The sequence below is a fragment of the Leptinotarsa decemlineata genome, unplaced genomic scaffold (assembly GCF_025532065.1).
Source record: "Leptinotarsa decemlineata unplaced genomic scaffold, Ldec_3_MD MMD2_P_RNA_scaffold_5, whole genome shotgun sequence".
Taxonomy (NCBI): Eukaryota; Metazoa; Arthropoda; class Insecta; order Coleoptera; family Chrysomelidae; genus Leptinotarsa; species Leptinotarsa decemlineata.
In genome coordinates, this window is record NW_027412532.1 from 8172545 (window position 1) to 8190688 (window position 18144).

At 36.7% G+C, this 18144-nt stretch overlaps 1 protein-coding gene across 3 annotated transcripts in view; it reads right to left on the bottom strand.

Moving 5' to 3' along the window:
• Positions 1-291: 291 nt before the first annotated feature.
• The window catches only part of LOC111511558 (1-acyl-sn-glycerol-3-phosphate acyltransferase alpha), a 42609-nt gene continuing 24756 nt past the window's right edge, over positions 292-18144 (bottom strand). For all 3 annotated transcript variants that reach the window (XM_074169465.1, XM_074169466.1, XM_074169464.1), the window contains exons 3-6: positions 11982-12115; positions 9811-9992; positions 3780-3939; positions 292-711 (exon numbers count right to left, since the gene is read on the bottom strand). In XM_074169465.1, coding sequence (XP_074025566.1) covers positions 551-711; positions 3780-3939; positions 9811-9992; positions 11982-12115 — 637 coding nt within the window. In that variant the 3' untranslated portion in view covers positions 292-550. The remainder of the gene's footprint in view (positions 712-3779; positions 3940-9810; positions 9993-11981; positions 12116-18144) is intronic.

Sequence of the window (18144 nt, forward strand, 5' to 3'; positions counted from 1 at the left end):
TATTAATGCATGGCGTTCAGATTTTCCAATCTTATGGACCTTATATCTCAAATACCTTTCTCATTTGTTTTGTGCGGAGTTCTTTTACCTTGAAAGTTTGCAACTCCAACTTTAAAGATGTATATGGCGTAGTACCCTTGTGAAAAGTCCCCTGCAAGCCCGACAAAGTCGACTGGATCTACTAGATTCAGAAAACCGAAGATATTTTGAACATGATTTCCAACTCCCAAGTACCTAGATTGAAATGAAGATTTCTCGGGTTGTCAGGGTATTGTAATTGAATTACGTAAATTTGTATAACAAAATATAATAAATATCAAATATTTAACATAATTATTTTATGAATAGTTTAACGAATGCAAATATTCGTTCTAAGTCTTCTCACCAAATCACACGAGAATTGTAAAAATTATGTTAATAAACTCAAATAATGAATTCAAATATACTACCCACATTGATACATTTCTCTGCAACACAGTCTAGCCCACAAAATAAAATTTACACAATCATTTCACCCATTTGTTGCAAAATGAATGGAAATAACATATAATTATTTGACTTTTTCACTTGTGCCATTCTGAAGATCTGATGCTGAAATTTGATTAACGTTTTCCGACATGATTTTGTAGGATTCCTCCATCAATTTGGGAATGTCTTCATTTTTGTAACCTTCTGTAGAAATAGGTGGAAGAATTCTCATCGTCACGTGACCTAGAAAAAATGAGGTTATGTAATGAAAAACGAATGATACGCAAATGTATACAAAATTGCCTTAACTTTCATGAGAATGAAGTTTGTAGTGCAGTAAATGGGTGTGAAAGAAGTAAGAGGTCGTTTACAATGATCCACTCATCGACGGTGCAGTTGAAAATCTCAGTGCCTCAGTGTCCATATCAATTCTACATGGAGGATGACCCCGGTTAAACAACCCGTTGGAGTCAATTCCAACCACAAAAAAGGGCCAAGAATACGCAGTGGCGAGAATATTTGGAAATTACTCTACCAGTCAACTGTAGACGACCCGATGAAACAGCCGAACACCAAGATATTACGAGAAGTCGTGCAAAGCCGGTTATTCCGGAGCAAATGTTTCTAAATAAATCACTGACTACAAAGAAGTAACAGATACCATCGAAAGTCTAGCAAAAATAAAGCTCCGTGAGAAAATGGGATTGAGGCAGTTCTACTCCACAATCTGCCTCGTAAAAGTCTTGCACAGCAGTGCAGATTGTCAACGCTATCATAAAAGACAAAAATATCATCAAGAACATCTAAAGCACTCCTATATTGAAACCAGGTAAGGCCAAAAACTTGCTGGAAAGCTTACTTTCGCTCTTGCGGCTCAGTTCGGATGCGAAGGTCGTGGGTGAAACACACCTGAGTAGGCTTTTGTTTGAAGGTGTTTGACAATGTTTCGTGGTGTATTTCATCAGTTCGGACTTCCATTGTCTAATATAAAATATATAGATTTGAAATCCCTGAAAAAAATATTGAAAGATTAACCGAAATTAACAATTTTATTAAAACAAAAAACTGAAATTACAAGGAAATACCATACAAGCTACAACCAGAAAATAAAAAATTTTAATATTAATAAAAGCTCAAAATTAAAAAAATATTATTAACAAAAATGAAAAATAAAAGTTGAAAGATTCCAAGATGTCCAACAACGCATTCAGTCAAGCTAGCGTAGAGATACGTAACATATGGAAACCTCTTATCAAGCGAAAAACGACCGACTCCCGCCAAACGGTCCTCTCCCGCTAACCAATGAAGCGGAAAGAGGGGATAGGTGAAAGGTGAAAGCACCCGAATGACCTATAAATAGTCAGATCTCGGAGGAATAAGTCCAGTTATCACCCGAAGACGATTGTGGATACTAACAATCGAAACGTCGTGACGTAACTTGGTTTGGAGTCTTTTAACTTTTATTTTTTGTTAGTTAATAATATTTTTTTAATTTTCAGCTTTTATAAATATTTCGATTTTTTATTTTCTGGTTGTAGCTTGTATGTTATTTCCTTGTAATTTCAGTTTTTTGTTTTAATAAAATTGTTAATTTCGGTTAATCTTTTAATATTTATTTCAGGGATTTCAAATCAATTTATATTATATTAGACAATGGAAGTCCGAACTGACGAAATACATCTGAGAAGGGTCATTTGCCTAGAGAAGAGGATGGTCCAGGTTGTGGAAAAACCTTTTTTCAGCTGGGAAAGAATACGGCCATTCATAGAGGCTTTGACAAACTTTGGATTTACACGAAAATGTGGCAATCGGCATTCCTCCATAAGGAATTGAGATTCTTGAATTATTTATTCGTGTGAGGGTGAACCAATCCACATCTACTTATTTTCCAATCAAAGCAGGTTTCTCTGCTCATCACCACATCTTATTTACTCTACACACACGACTTCCCGATGTTTTCGAGATTGAATGTGGATGTGGACAAAGTATCATTTTCCAAACAGAAGCGACATACAATGACTTCCGACAGTCCGAGTCTCTGCATATGATGATTCAAATGACAGTGACCTGTAAGAAGGCCTGTGAGACATCGTAGTTAATCCCTAGTGTTGTCCAACGACTGTTTGGTATCACGCTTCGAAGGGTGAATAAACGCTTTGGAAGGAGCCAGTCCTGGAAGATTCTGCCAGAAATCCATAATTCTTCTTGCCATCCAGGTGTACAATGTTTGTTTAGCAAAGCCTAAAACGATGCCAATGACAGGTTGTGGTCCGATGAAGCTGCTTGCAGTACCCTCTTTTGCAATGGAGTCAGTATGGCCAGGAATCTAGACCATATAGACAATCTATTAAGTCTTCCTATCGAGGAGAGTCGTTTTTGGCAATTTGCTCGACAGGAGCCAAGAGCTTTCAACGCCGCATGACTGTCCGAGAATATTTTATTGACTTGTGTATGAGGTTGGATTCTTCCAATCTATCCGCACACAATTCAATAGCGTAAAGTTCCGGTTGAAATACAGCCGCATAGGTTCCTAGGCAGGTTGATATCTCTATTCTAGGTATGCAACTGAAAACACCTGCACCGGAACCGGGAGGTGTTTTTGGTCCATCTGTGAACCAACAACTATCTGCTCTTAATATTTCCTTCTCCCAAAGGGATTCACTATAGAGGAGATCCAGATGTTGCTGGGCAGACAACAACCATCTATAATATAACTTGTACAAATACGTGTTAGATATAATCCAATCCTTGTCGTAGTACTTGTCTACTTTGTAGAAAAGAGAGTTTCAATTCGAAATAACGTTGAAGGCCTTCTTGAAACATTCGATATTTTATATTTCTTACTGGTTTTTGGGTATCTAACCGATCTGGAAAGTGAACAAAGCTATTTTTTCCAAAGTTTTTTTGGCAACAATCTTTGTTTCACTTCATTTTATTGCGTGATGACCAGTTGATTTCGAAATATGATACGCTATCCCCGATCTCGTTATCTGTCTTCTCTTTATATATTCACGATGTTCGTATTTTCTTATTTCAGGAGGTTTTGAAGTTTCACCTATATAACTCTATAATCTGAGTATTGAAATTTTATTTTTTCAACCGTTTATTTCATTAATTGATTTATGTTACACACTAACTTTTCGGGGTTAACGTTTCAGCTTGACCTTTATTACATCTCTTTTTATTATATTTTCATTGATTTAGCTTTGTTTATTTCTCTGATTATGGAAGGTGATATACCCAAAAAACGGCAAGAAATATTGAACCTTCAAAAATAATGTTTTTCTAGTATTTTATCTATATAAACCTACCGTCGTCGAAACGATTTTTTCCCAAAAATGTATATCTTGAAACAGCAACAGGCTGTATGGGGCACTGGGAAGCTACAGCTAAATGAAAAGCACCTTTTTTGAATGGTAAAAGTGTCTTGCCGCTGTTTCTAGTTCCTTCAGGAAACATCAATACTCGAGCCTAAAAAATGTAAATATTATTCAGAATGATTTTTTTCTTAAAATTATTAGTTTGTTAAATTCTTGATCAAATCCATCTCAGTTCATGAATAGGTACTCTCAGAAGACCGGTTTTTTCAAAATTTTGAAAAGGGCCATTCCTAAATTCCACCAGCTATTCTTTTGAATGCTTTCTTTTTTGAAATTTGATAAAAGGTAACCCAATTTCACAATTTCATGTCATGAAATTCGTCAGCAACATGAAAACATATTTTGGTAGTATGAAAGACTTGAAACCATAGAAACTTTGCAATCAAAACTTTGAAATTACAAACCAATGTAATATTTCATCAATTGGTTGATAACTGTTCTGTCTTCGTTTTTCACTTTTGAAAGAAAAGCATTTTATATGAAAGTATGTATTTTATTGCTTATTTTATTGATTACGCACGTGAAATCTTGGCTTGGCCCAACTGTAAGTGATTTAAACAATGTCAATGGAGTTAATGGAGTCAACGTGCACTTCTCAAGTGAAACTGGATCAGAGTCAGTCATTCCATTTTGATATTTTTCTATTGTGTTGGATTGTTATTATGCTTGATTTCTAGTGCTTTCTGTTTTGAGTTATTGAATATCGAATCCAACCGAAGTTGTGTGTTAGTTTGTTACAAATGTTTTGTCCGTTTTAAGTATAGAATCACAAGCAGTTATCCACCAATCACCTTCATACCTCATTTCAACTTCTTTGACACCTTTCAGTTCAATAATCAACATTTTTCCTATGAAAAACTTGATTCAACAATGGATTGAAAGTAGCACGAAGTGATCTCAAGATTTGTGTAGAACATTTCAATTCAAGTAAAATTGTGATGACTTTGTAACAAATAAAAACAAATCTTTTCAGCTATAATATCCCAAGGACATTGATAACTAACGAAATAATTTTATCACAGTTTTCGAAAGCACGTTATTTGGTAACATCCTGACGCCGAAGGCGGAGGGATGTTACCTAAAATAACGTGCTTGAGGAAGTTGTGATAAAATTATGAGTTATTTATCAATGTTCGAGGGATATTCGGTGAGAAAATTTTTTGCAATTCGAACAAAATTATTTATTGAACACACAGTTATTAAAAGAACAATTTGTATAATGATATTCCGTTGATCTTGATTTTGTCAATTGCCGCATCATTTTGAACACCAAAGCGAGGAAGTGACATTTTCGAAATAAATTGAATTACTGAAATGTCAAACAACTTTATTGTGTTGGTTGCTTAGCAATGTCATGACATAAGTGATAACTACCCGTGAAAACTATCCATGGGTAGTTATCAGTGTAATGATGGTTTCATTGGTTATTTCGACACACATGACTAGAAATAGACAAATTTAATAGGATAATTTTTTTGGCAAAAAATTTTCTCAGTACATGCATAAAAATGAAGCATAACTAAGTTGAAAATTTTTTGCCAAAAAAATTATCCTATCAAATTTGTCTATTTCTAGTCATGTGTGTCGAAATAACCAATGAAACCATCATTACACTGATAACTACCCATGGATAGTTTTCACGGGTAGTTATCACTTATGTCATGACATTGCTAAACAACCAACACAATAAAGTTGTTTGACATTTCAGTAATTCAATTTATTTCGAAAATGTCACTTCCTCGCTTTGGTGTTCAAAATGATGCGGCAATTGACAAAATCATTGAAGAAAATACACCAAAAAATACTGTCAATAGTAAAAAATACACTTGGAAAATATTTATGGAGTTTTGTGACGCCAGAAAATGTGAATTGGATGGAAATCGTACTCTCGAAGAGCTTGCATTAATACTCAAGGATTGGGCGATTAATATGAGAAAAAAGGATAGCACAGAGTTTAAGGAGGCTACTGTTAAAACCGTATGGAATATAACAAGCAAATTATTACAAGAAAAGTATTACAAGGAGTATAATATCATGCTAGACCCCTTTAAAAGTGTTGCATTCAAACAAGCGCGGAATGCACGCGACGCAGCACGAAGAAATTTACAAACAGATCCCACTAAACGCAAAACAAGCTCAGTACCATTAACTTCAAATGAAATGAGTAAAATTATAAACTTTTGGGATGAAAATACCCCTATAGGACTCCTACGCAAATTTTATCACATAGCAGCGGTGGAATTGGCTTGGAGAGGTGGTGAAGGTGCTGCTTGCTTAGTTGATTATTTTCATATCGAAAAGGACAACAATGGATCTCCAACTAATAGGATAGAATATAATCCAATTTTCAGTAAAACCTGCCAAGGGGGTTCAAAGAACTGCGCCTCTAGCAAATGGTTAGTTCAAAATAGTGATAACAATGCTTGTCCTGTCAGATTATTCATTAAATTATTATCAAAACGAGGCACAAATATCAAAGACTATTTTTAAGGCCAAATCGTCACTGGAAGACAGGAAGCGATAACTGGTATGACAATATGCCTCTGGGTTGAAATATAATCAACGGATGGACGAAATCTTCTGCTGAAGCAATTGGCTTGGATACGAAACAGAGGAAAATAACCAATCACTCTAATAGAGCAACTGCAGTCAGTCAACTAGCTAAGAGTGGAGTTCAAGAACAGCAATTGTTGAAAATTACTGGGCACAATAATGGAAATTCCATAAAACCTTATTTGAATATTGATCAGGAACATCATTACCAAATAATCAATAGTATGCGTGGAAACACCTATGCAGTAACCGAGGCAAATACAGCAAGATCAACGGAATATCATTATACGAATTGTTCTTTTAATAACTGTTTGTTCAATACATAATTTTGTTCGAATTGCAAAAAATTTTCTCACCGAATATCCCTCGAACATTGATAAATAACTCATAATTTTATCACAACTTCCTCAAGCACGTTATTTTAGGTAACATCCCTCCGCCTTCGGCGTCGGGATGTTACCAAATAACGTGCTTTCGAAAACTGTGATAAAATTATTTCGTTAGTTATCAATGTCCTTGGGATATTATAGCTGATAATTTCCCTCATTTTTTTATTAAAACAATACCGGAAAGCAATCTCCATTCATTAGTTGATAAGTTTCTTTCGATAACAAGCCAACGTTTAAAACTAAATTGAAATAATAGACTTGTGACGTCAACTAATTACTAAGCTATTTGACAAAATATTATATTTGAAGGAATTGAAAATATACCTATTATGTTTTTGTTTGGCTGATATCTACTAGTGAGTAAAAGGGTTTTATTGGCATTCAACAAAATATAGTGCCAATACAAGTAGGTAGCCAAATGAAGAAATATCCCTAAAAAATTCACCAGATCTCATCCAAAATAATTCCAGTTGCTTCTATCGGCTGGTGTGTATCAGCATAACTTTTTCCAAATATGGAATCAATATCACAACATTTTTCTATATATAAAAAAAGGCATAAATATTTATGTATACTTATACAGGGTGTAACTAAATAAGTATAAAACATTTAAGGAGGTGATTCTTCATCGAAAAAAGCTAGGATCTTTTATATAAAGAAACTTCATTGGAGCATCCCTTGTTAAGATACAGCCCCTTAACGGGGGTGCATAAAATTTTTATAACAATTTTCTCACAAGCACTAAAAAAGTTACAATATTGAAATAAGTCTGACGTTTTGTACTAGCAAAAAGACACTTAGCCAGAAATTTATTTGGTTTACCCCATGGTTGTAAGGGGTGGAAAACGCAACTCCTAAAATATATTTCCAATGTAACTTTTCGTCTTATTATTTGTTTACTTTGAAAATTTATTTCCGATAGCCTGTTTCATTCTAAACAAAAAATGTCTCCTGGGTTTTTTGCCCAAAACAAACCAGTTCGCAGAAAAAAATTATTTTAGGAACAAGTACAGAGATACATCGTCATAAATGCGAAAATACGAAACTAATCTATCTAGTAGGTCGCTATTAGCGATAGTGACAATTAAATAGGTTTGACGCTGTCAGTTTGGGAATTTTCGAAATTGAATTAATACTAATTGTGTGTTATTGTTCTGTTCTTCATTTGTTACTTCAATAATTTACTTGTTATTAAAATGGCACACACAAATGAGGAAATGGCTGATATGTATTACGTTTACGGTCTGTCGCAGGGGAATGGGTTAGAAGCTTCTAGAAGATATGCTGAAATGTATCCTCAACGACAGCATCCTTCACATAGAATATTTGCTCGACTTCATCAACGATTACGAGAATATGGTTCATTCGACAAAAGGAATGCAGGATTGTGGTCGCCATCGAGAAGTACGAACACCACAGCTTGAGGAAGCAGTACTTCATTTGATCGAAAAACAACCTACTACCAGTACTAGAAAGATTGCTTTTCAGCTAAATGTTGATCATATGATGGTATTTCGAATTTTAAAGGAACAACTCTTATACCCTTACCATTTGCAACGAGTAGAGGCACTGTTACCGCGAGACTTTTCGAATCGTCTTGAATTTTGCAATTGAATGCTGGAAATGATTAGAAGAAATTGTGACTTTCTGAAGACGATAGAATTCACAGACGAATGTAGTTTTTCTCGGGACAAGATCATTAATTTTCATAATTACCACATATGGGCTGATGAAAACCCTCACGCTATTGTCGAAACCAACCATCAAGAACAGTTTTCTCTTAACGCCTCGGAGTTATTGGGGATGATTTAATTGGGCCTCATTTTCTACCTCCTCGATTAAATGGTGAGACATACGTTCAATTTTTAAGAGAAGTGCATCCAGTACTGCTGGAGGAAGTTCCTTTGGGCGTCAGAAGGGATATGTTTTTTATGCATGATGGGGCTCCCGCCCATTTTAGTCAAGTAGCACGTCAGCATGTAACTGAAACAGATGCAAATCAGTAGATAGGTCGAGGAGGACCACAGAACTGGCCCGCTCGATCCCCGGATCTCAATTCTCTCGATTTCTCTATTTGGGGCAATTTACAGCATTTGGTTAATCGTACTCCTGTTCGCGATGTAGAGGACTTAAGAAACCGCGTCATCGATGCGTGCAGGGTACGTGGCTCAATGCGTCGACGTCTAGACGCATGCGTAATGTCTGAAGGTAGACATATTGAACATTTACTATGATTTCTACATGTTGTGTGTTTTGTTATTAATAAATTAGTTTTGTTTATTACCCTTTATTCGTTTAATGCAGGTACTAACTACAAAATAACAATTAATCCAGTTCGCATTTATGACAATGTATCTCTATAGTTGTTCGTAAAATAATTGTTTGCTGCGAACTGATTCATTTTGGGCAAAAAACCCAAGAGTTATTTTTTGTTCAGAATGAAACAGGCTATCGGAAATATATTTTTGAATGGTAAACAAATAATAAGACAAAAAGTTACATTGGAAATAAATTTTAGGGGTTGCATTTTCCACCCCTTACCAAATACATTACTAGCTAAATGTCTTTTTGGTAGTACAAAACGTCAGGTTAATTTCAATATTGTCACTTTTTCAGTGCTTTTGAAGAAAATTGTTATACAAATTTTATGTACTCTCTTTGAGGGACTGTATCTTAACAAGGAAAGATCCTATCTTTTTTCGATGAGGAATCACCTCCTCAAACGTTTCACACTTATTCAGTTACACCCTGTATATTTTCAATCAAACTGTTGGTATTTTTTCATGTCAATTTAATTTTATTTATAATGCGACAATGTATTTACTATTGTAAATGAATTAATTATTCAACTAAATAAAGAAGTAGAGTCATGAAGATGATAGCACAGTCTGCCATCGAAAGTGCTCGCATATAATAATTAGAAGTTATTAAAGCATTGAATCGTTTTTGTGAACAAGTGTTAATATTAAAACATTGAAGATAATTTCCATACCTTGCTGATGATACAATAACCTTCTTACCTTTCTGGTTTTGATGGTTTCTCCCGTTTTATTGATAGCCTTTTGTGCATCTTTGGGTTTCACTCTGTCGATGAAAATAGTTCCCCATAACCAACTCGCCAGACCGAACGGTTGCAGGTAAAATATTTCTTTTTTAGAGATCACAGTGCAGTTTGGCATGATGGGCCAAATATATGCCAGAACTGAAAGTAAAATCGCTCCATTGATGTTTTCCGGATATTATATAAAGAATATAATTGTAGGCATCTGTATTTTCTCAAGAATGAGTTGAAAATTCAGTTGTCAATGGTGAATAAAATTTTCAAGCTGAATTAATCCCAAGTATCTGAAAAACAATCAGAGAAATTTTATAGTTTTCATTGGAGTAACTTTCCTTCTCGTATCTCTCACTTAAAAAGTTATTGGTTCAACTATGGATGGATTAGATCCCAGGTTCAGGTTCAAAATCACCATAATTCATACAGATTCCGGGTACTTCTGTTGAATTGAAAGTCAGGTAAGAACCTTCTGTGATTACAACACTCGTAGAGTTAGGGATAGGAAGTTACTATTCGTTCAGGAATAACTCCTCCTCATTGATCAACTATCAGTTATCACTTTCACTTTGATATATTTATCTATTTTTTGCAATGGGGTGTTTTTTCGAGAATGTATACAACATGTTAAATTAGAGAGATTTCGATTATTTTTGGGAAAGTGTTCGAAAACACGCATGCGTAGCTTCTAAGGTACCAAATCTCGACCAAAATATTTGAAATAATTTTTCAATACAACTAATACTTTCAAAACCACGGTCTTCAAATTTCATTTCAAATTTTACTCCAAAATGCCACTTATCCAATGACCTTTGTAACGTAACATGTTCCCAAACACTGGTAAACTAATAAAGCTGTATCAAGTTTTTTCGTGATTTTCTAATAAAATACTTTCAAGTGTTAACAAGTGCCTTAGTATGCAAGTACTTCAATTAAAGTACCTAAATTTTTCATATTTTCAAAGTAGGGATTCAGCTAGCCTGCAGATATCTCTTAGCTGTCTTTACAGCCTAAAATGTATTCCTCTATTTTTCAATAGTAGGCGTCACTATTTATCAATTTTTCAAAGATGAAGATTGGAATTTTGATGTTGAAACATTTGTCGGCTGGCACTTATCTTTCACAGTATCTTCATCTAAATAATAGTACTTCTGGTCATCTACTGAGACGCTACGGAGTACCCCAAGGCTCGATACTTAGTCCACTCCTCTTTTTAATATACGTAACTGATTTTAGGGATCTGTACCTTGCATCAGAAAGAAGATGACACTCACTTATATATCAGTTTACCAACCGAATTCATGTTGCAGAAAATGTATGCAATTAATGATAATTTAAAGAAGATATTTGACATGTCTTCCTCGCATAATCTTAAGTTAAACTCTCCCAAATCCAAAGTAATTTTTTTCGGTCCAAAAAGTAAACAAGAAAGTGATATAAAAGGAGCCGATATTATTCTACAACTATAAAATAATATTAACGAAATAGTGCAACTTCCAACAGCAATGTTTGTGAGGAACTGACGTCATTGTCATGTGACACATTGTCATGTGACTTGAGAGTAATCTCTGTTTGAGTATTAGTCCACATGATACTCTTTCTTCGCTTGGGGCGCTTGGGGAAACTATTACCAGACGAAGATTTCGAATATGTGGAAGAATGTCGATGAATTCAGTCGAGTCCTGAACACACTAGTGTATTGGCGGGATCTATCCTGCACAGATGAGGAATGATATCACGAAACCGGTCTATAGGTTATCATCCAATTGAATTCAGGAAGTCATACTGCTGTAAAAACAAGAAGCATCTGCAAGACTTTCCTCTGTGATGACGGAAACTTGCACAACTGGCTGTCGGATATAATTCAATGTCAATCGTGATATTAGCCAGAAAAGAAGTACTTTTCATTATAGATTGATTAGTAAAAAATACAAATTCCATGAACGGACATTTTTTCATCTATTTGAGATTTTGCCTCTTCGCAGCAAAATTATGGTTGAAATAGCATTGAAACATTAGAAATGTCTGATACAGAGAACAACTTGGCAAACCTTACGTAAAAAAAATCTTACTTCCCATTCATAAACCAGCTCAAATGTATGTTCATCAACGACAAGTAAAACAGCAAATTCTTACTTATGAGATCCAGAAAGCTCTGGTGGTTGATAAGTATAACACTCCCACTATTTTTTACGATGTTCTCATGACCTTCTACAGTGTATTTCAATCCAAGGAAGCTGAGGGATGCTCTTAATCCTGCTGCTGGTATTCTGGAACATCAATGAAAAATTGAACAGAACAAAAGACACTGTCTCATTTTGTTGCTTGAAATGTGGGGTAACTTAAGTAGAAAAAAACACGTCTAATGGAGGAGTTGAACAGTGGTCAAGTACCCCACTGAATCATCCAATCTAAATCAAATAAGATTTTTATCTGATTTGATCAAAAATGATGTTGAGTTTTGCTGGAGGCAGAAACAACAAGATTAATGTCAAAATGATGCAGGCTTTCGCGGTCGTGTCATTATTTTCAGGGTTAGAAGACCGTCGGTTTTTGGATTTTTTTCCTGACATTTCGCTGGCTCTAGTGGCTACTTTTTTCATAGGTTTATGCTTCCTGAGTTATCTCTGATGTCTCGATATTACGATTGCGTAAAGCGTATTTATGTTGACGTAGGTAGTTTGGTGTGCTAATACCTGAACCTGGATTAGGTAAATTGCATCAAACTTCTGAAACTAAAGAGTTTCATGGTTCAAAACGGGGATATATGAACGTGCATATATCCCTAGGGTCACAGACGGAATTGGAAAACTCTTGGGGAAACACAACATTAAAACGGTTCTCAAACCAACCAAGAAGATACAACAAAGTCTCAGACAAAGAGACCCATCATCAGCAGCAGGGGTATATCGCATACCACGCACTTGTGGGAATCACCAATAGATCCATGGGGAAAAGCTTGAAGGAGCATCAAAGAAACTGCAGACTGCAGAGTGCGAAATACGCACTCAGTGAAAGAAACCACAGGATTATGTTTGAAAACACGGAACTCATTGCCCCCAACCAGGGATACCATAGCCGACTGGTACGGGAGGCAATAGAGATCCACAAACACACGGATGATTCCAACAGAAAAGAAGAAGCGGTGAACTTCAACCAAATATGGAGTCCCATTCAAGGATATAAAAAAGCATGACAGCAGGTAGAAAGGGACGATGAACGTAATTGACAATTTACCTAACTTTATCTGTAGAGTAGGGAGGGTTAGTGTAGACCCAGAGCACTTAAGCCAGATGTGACCCATTGTACATCCTCACGAGGGGAAAGCGGGTACATCCTCCTAGGTCATCGTCCATCCTGTCCTTTCCAGGAAAGTGGACAGGTCACTAGGAGACATCTCCTTTATATTGGCATGTGTAGGCTAAGACTCGCCGAACTCACACTCTCTTTGGCAACCTTGAGATGTCTCACGGTGGCCTCTGCGAAGGTTTTGAAAGGTGCAGCGACATTACTCTCGTAGCGCGGCTTCTTCAACCTTCTTGGGGTTCCCTCCGTGAAGGTGCACAAGTGAGGAAGCTTTCCTGCGGGGCGGCCGGTTCCTTGCCTTTATTCAAGCCGGAGCTCTTGGCACCCGCTGCAGGAAGTGCCCTTGCTGTTAGAGGTGGAGTAGGGAAGGAGAAGGGTGCACTTATAGTTTCTGCCACTTCTGCTTTCTCCGCTCTCTTTCTCCTTCTGGGCCTGGCACCGTAAATGTGCTTACGCCTTGGCCTTTGTATTACATCACGAGGTGATCTGCTATGTCCAGCCGCATTCCAAGCGGTAGATTGGGGTGGATATTTCTGTTCATCGTCAGCCACCACCTTAGATTGAGGTGAGCACTTCTATGTGCTTCAGGAAGGTGTCTAGTTCTGCACTCCCATGGTGCCATATTATGAAGGTGTCGTCCACGTATCTCAACCAGTCTCTCGGCTTCTTGTGGGCTTCTTCAATGCCCAGAGTTTCGAACCACTTCATATATATGTTGGCTATAACTGGTGAAAGTGGCGATCTCATCGGCAATTGATACGCGTTACGCAATCGTACTATCCAGTAAGGTGTATAAACCTCTTAGCCGAAAAATAATGACACTGAACAGAAATAATTTCGCAAATTGGATGATTGTCTACAGAAAGCACCGGTTTTGCAGTAATATATTCCGAAGGCAAAAACAGAGTTGCAATGTGCTGCATTTTTGTAAGGTGAAGCTGTATAATTGTTACAGACATGATCTAATGTTAACATGCATTCAATACAGTGCATTTCATTTAACATGAGTCACCCTGAATAACTTTCGGTACAATGATTTGCAGGAAAAATAAAAAACAAATCAACCATAGTACACAGGGGGACACATTTTGACATATTCACATTTGATGGTACTTCTCCTATCGCACTCCCAGAGTATGTCACCAATTTTTTTTAATGGATCACCCTATATTGTTTCGCATTATCAGATGTTCCATGATAAGCAGATTTCAAGTATGAAACATATGGTCTGAAGCTTATGGTTCGGGAGCTACAAATTATTTGAGTTGAAAACCCTGAATAACTTTTGCAACAATGATTTTGAGGCAAAATAAAAATAAACCTTGACAATAGTATACAGGGCTGACACATTTTGACATATTCACATTTGATCTAACTTTCGCACCCCCAGAGTATGTCACCATATTTTTTTTAATGGATCAATTGTTTTGCATTATCAGATGTTCCATGAAGAACAGATTTCAAACTAAGTAGAATACATTGTGGTCTGAAGCTCATAGTTTTGGGAGCTAAAAATTATTTGAGTTGAAAACGAGCCACCCTGAATGAAATTCTGTACAATCTGTTACCTAGGTTTCATAGGTGTTTTTGTTGTGAAGTATACTTCAAAAAAGTCTTATTTTACCTAGTTGCGTTTAAATTCGATATTCTCTTCATTTTGTATACACACTGTGTTCAAGATAAGAATGAACAGCATGGGGATATCGGAAATGGTAAGTGATACGGGGTCGATACAGGAAAGTAGGGCATTTATGTGCCTAATAATACGCCATTTAGAAAGTTTTAATATTCCGAGTAGTTTCAGAGATATTCGAGAATATAAAAAATTTGAGAATTTTTATTTTCTCCTAGCTTTATTTCCGAAGGAAATGTGAAACAAATAGTGTTTTGCCATGGCCATTTTTTGAGGACTATACGATGAAGTAAGCAGGATTTTTCTGCAACGTTTCGTCATTTAGGAAACATCATCAACTTTGTATTTTTGAATGGGCCGAAACTGAAGTATATCCTGTATACGACCCCATTTTTCATCGTGAATACAGCAACGTATCACACAATATGATTTCATAACCATTTTTCGCATAAAATGAAGAGTGATAACTTAACCTGTTTTTCTTCAATTTTAGATAGTACGTGCTAGAAAATATGACACATAATGTTCTGTTGTCGTAATAATACTGTTGTTTGGTAGAATTTTTGACATATTACCGTGTGCTCCAGCACAACGCTAGAATTATTTGTGATTATTTGAACCGTCGCTTCCCAGGACTCATAGTGATACATCTTGGCCTGCAAGGTCCCCCGACCTAACCTCTCACAATTTTCAAAATGAAGAAGATGTGCTAAGATTGGTTACTGCATCTTATAACAATATTGTTCTGAATATGTTAACTCAAGTTTTAAATTCGTGTGTGAGACGAGCGTACTTGTGCTTAGAAAATAACGGCGGGTTATTTGAACACTTGTTGTAAGCTTCTATTCATTTCCTTTTATAACACATATTAGCATCTTGTTTTTTACATTACGATTACATTTTATAAACTAAACTTTTGATATTGCGACTCATCTTTGTATTCAACAACCCAAAAATTCCGGCAAGTGGTGACTTGAAATTTATTATAAACCAGGCTAATCAATTTATTTCATCAGTTCGGACTTCCATTGTCTGATATAACATAAATTGATTTGATAAACCTGAAAAAAATCAAAAAGATTAACCGAAAATAACAATTTTATTAAACAAAAAACTGAAATTACAGAGAAATAACATACAACAACAACCAAACAAATGAAATTGAAATATTAATAGAAGCTGAAAAAATTGAAAAAAAATTAAGAATATTATTAACAAAAAATGAAAAAATAAAAATTAAAAGATTTCAAACCAAGTTATGTCACAACGTTTCGATTGTTAGTATCCACAATCGTCTTCGGGTGATAACTGGACTTATTCCTCCCAGATCTGACTATTTATATGTCATTCGAGTGCTTTCACCTATACCCTCTTCCCTCTTTCCGCTTCATTGGTTTTGGCGGGAGATGACCGTTTGGCGGGAGTTGGTCATTTTTCGCTTGATCAGAGGTTTCCATATGTTACGTATCTCTATGCTAGCTTGACTAAATGCGTTGTTGGACAACATATACGCGGCTTCTTTGAATTTTCTCCTAAACCAGTGTTCCTCTTTGTGGATGATTTCAGCTTGAGCCCACTTGATGTTATGTTGATGAGTTCAAACATGCTCTGCTATTCCTGATTTGCTGGTTTCCCCTCGCTGTGTGTGTTTCTTGTGCTCAGCAATGCGAACTTTCAATGGCCTCTTAGTTTCACCGATGTATGATTCTCCGCACTCGCAGGGTATCCGGTAAATGCAATTCTTGGAATCGCAGTCTGCGTTTGGTGGCCTATTTTTCGTGAGGCTGCTACGGATAGTGTTCCCAGATCTGCAGCAGGACAACAATGAAGCCGCCAACGTCATCAACATGAGTTCCCGCCCGCTCACGAACATAGAAAAATCTTTGTTGAGGAAAGGTCTAAACTTCGCCATTGCACCAACATCTGGGCCCACTTTGGAAATAATAACTGCAGTAGAATCCACCAGTTCCCTTATTGATCAGATCGAGGCAGAAGAATTCAGATGGAAAATCAGAGAACAGCTAGATCGAGAACCAGTTCCAATTTCTAACATCAGCAATGAAGAACGAAGAGCCCAGAACGGGCTACGTAGAGACAACACCATCAAGATCTTACCTGCAGATAAGGGAAACGCTACTGTTGTGATGGACACTGATCTCTATGAACAGAAGATCGAAGAGGTGCTTCAGAAAGGAAAATACACGAAGACCGTAAGAGACCCTACTGCATCAATTGAAAGGAAGTCTACCAGATTTTAACTACCAATAATTAAACCACTGCAAGGTAAAACATCATCTTTTGTGAAAAATTCAAGGCATTTCGTTGAACTACTAGGGGAAATCGAAGTCAAAGAGCAGGATCAACTGATCACTTTCGACGTGGAAAGCCTCTACACCAACGTTCCTGTCGAAGAAGCACTTCAAATCATACAGAAGCTATCCGGAGATGGGGACCTGAAAGATAAAACAAACTTACCGATACAAGTAATCATGGAATTACTAGGATGCTGTGTACGAAACTGCTACTTCCAACTGAAGGACGAATTCTTTATGCTAGATGAGAGACTGCCAATGGGATCGCCACTTTCACCTGTTATAGCCAATTTATATATGGAGTGGTTTGAAACTTTGGTCATTGAAGAAACCCAGAAGAAGCCCCGAGTCTGGTTGAGATACGTAGACGACACCTTCATAATATGGATCCATGGGAATGCAGAACTAGACACTTTCCTGAAGCACAACAACTACGTAAGGCCTTCCATCACGTTCACAATGGAAAAGGAAATCCACAATGAATTGCCTTTCTTAGACGTATTGGTGAAAAGGACTGACACAAAATGGGAAACATCTGTATATCGAAAACTCACTCACACATTACAGTATCTGAACCAGAAATCCAACCACCATCAATCGACTAAGAGAGGAATCATCAAGACTCTACTGGGCCGTGCTTTTGGACTCTGTAATACAAAGGAAGGTCTCGAAAAGGAACTAAGCATCATCAAAAATGACCTTAAACGGAATGGTTACTCCAAAGAATAGGCCTTAGCTAGAAGACAGCAAGAACTCATCAGGACCCGCTTCAGATCTGGGAACACTATCCGTAGCAGCCTCACGAAAAATAGGCCACCAAACGCAGGCTGCGATTCCAAGAATTGCATTTACCGGATACCCTTCGAGTGCGGAGAATCATCCATCGGTGAAACTAAGAGGCCATTGAAAGTTCGCATTGCTGAGCACAAGAAACACACACAGCGAGGGGAAACCAGCAAATCTGAAATAGCAGAGCATGTTTGGACTCAACAACACAACATCAAGTGGGCTCAAGCTGAAATCATCCACAAAGAGGAACACTGGTTTA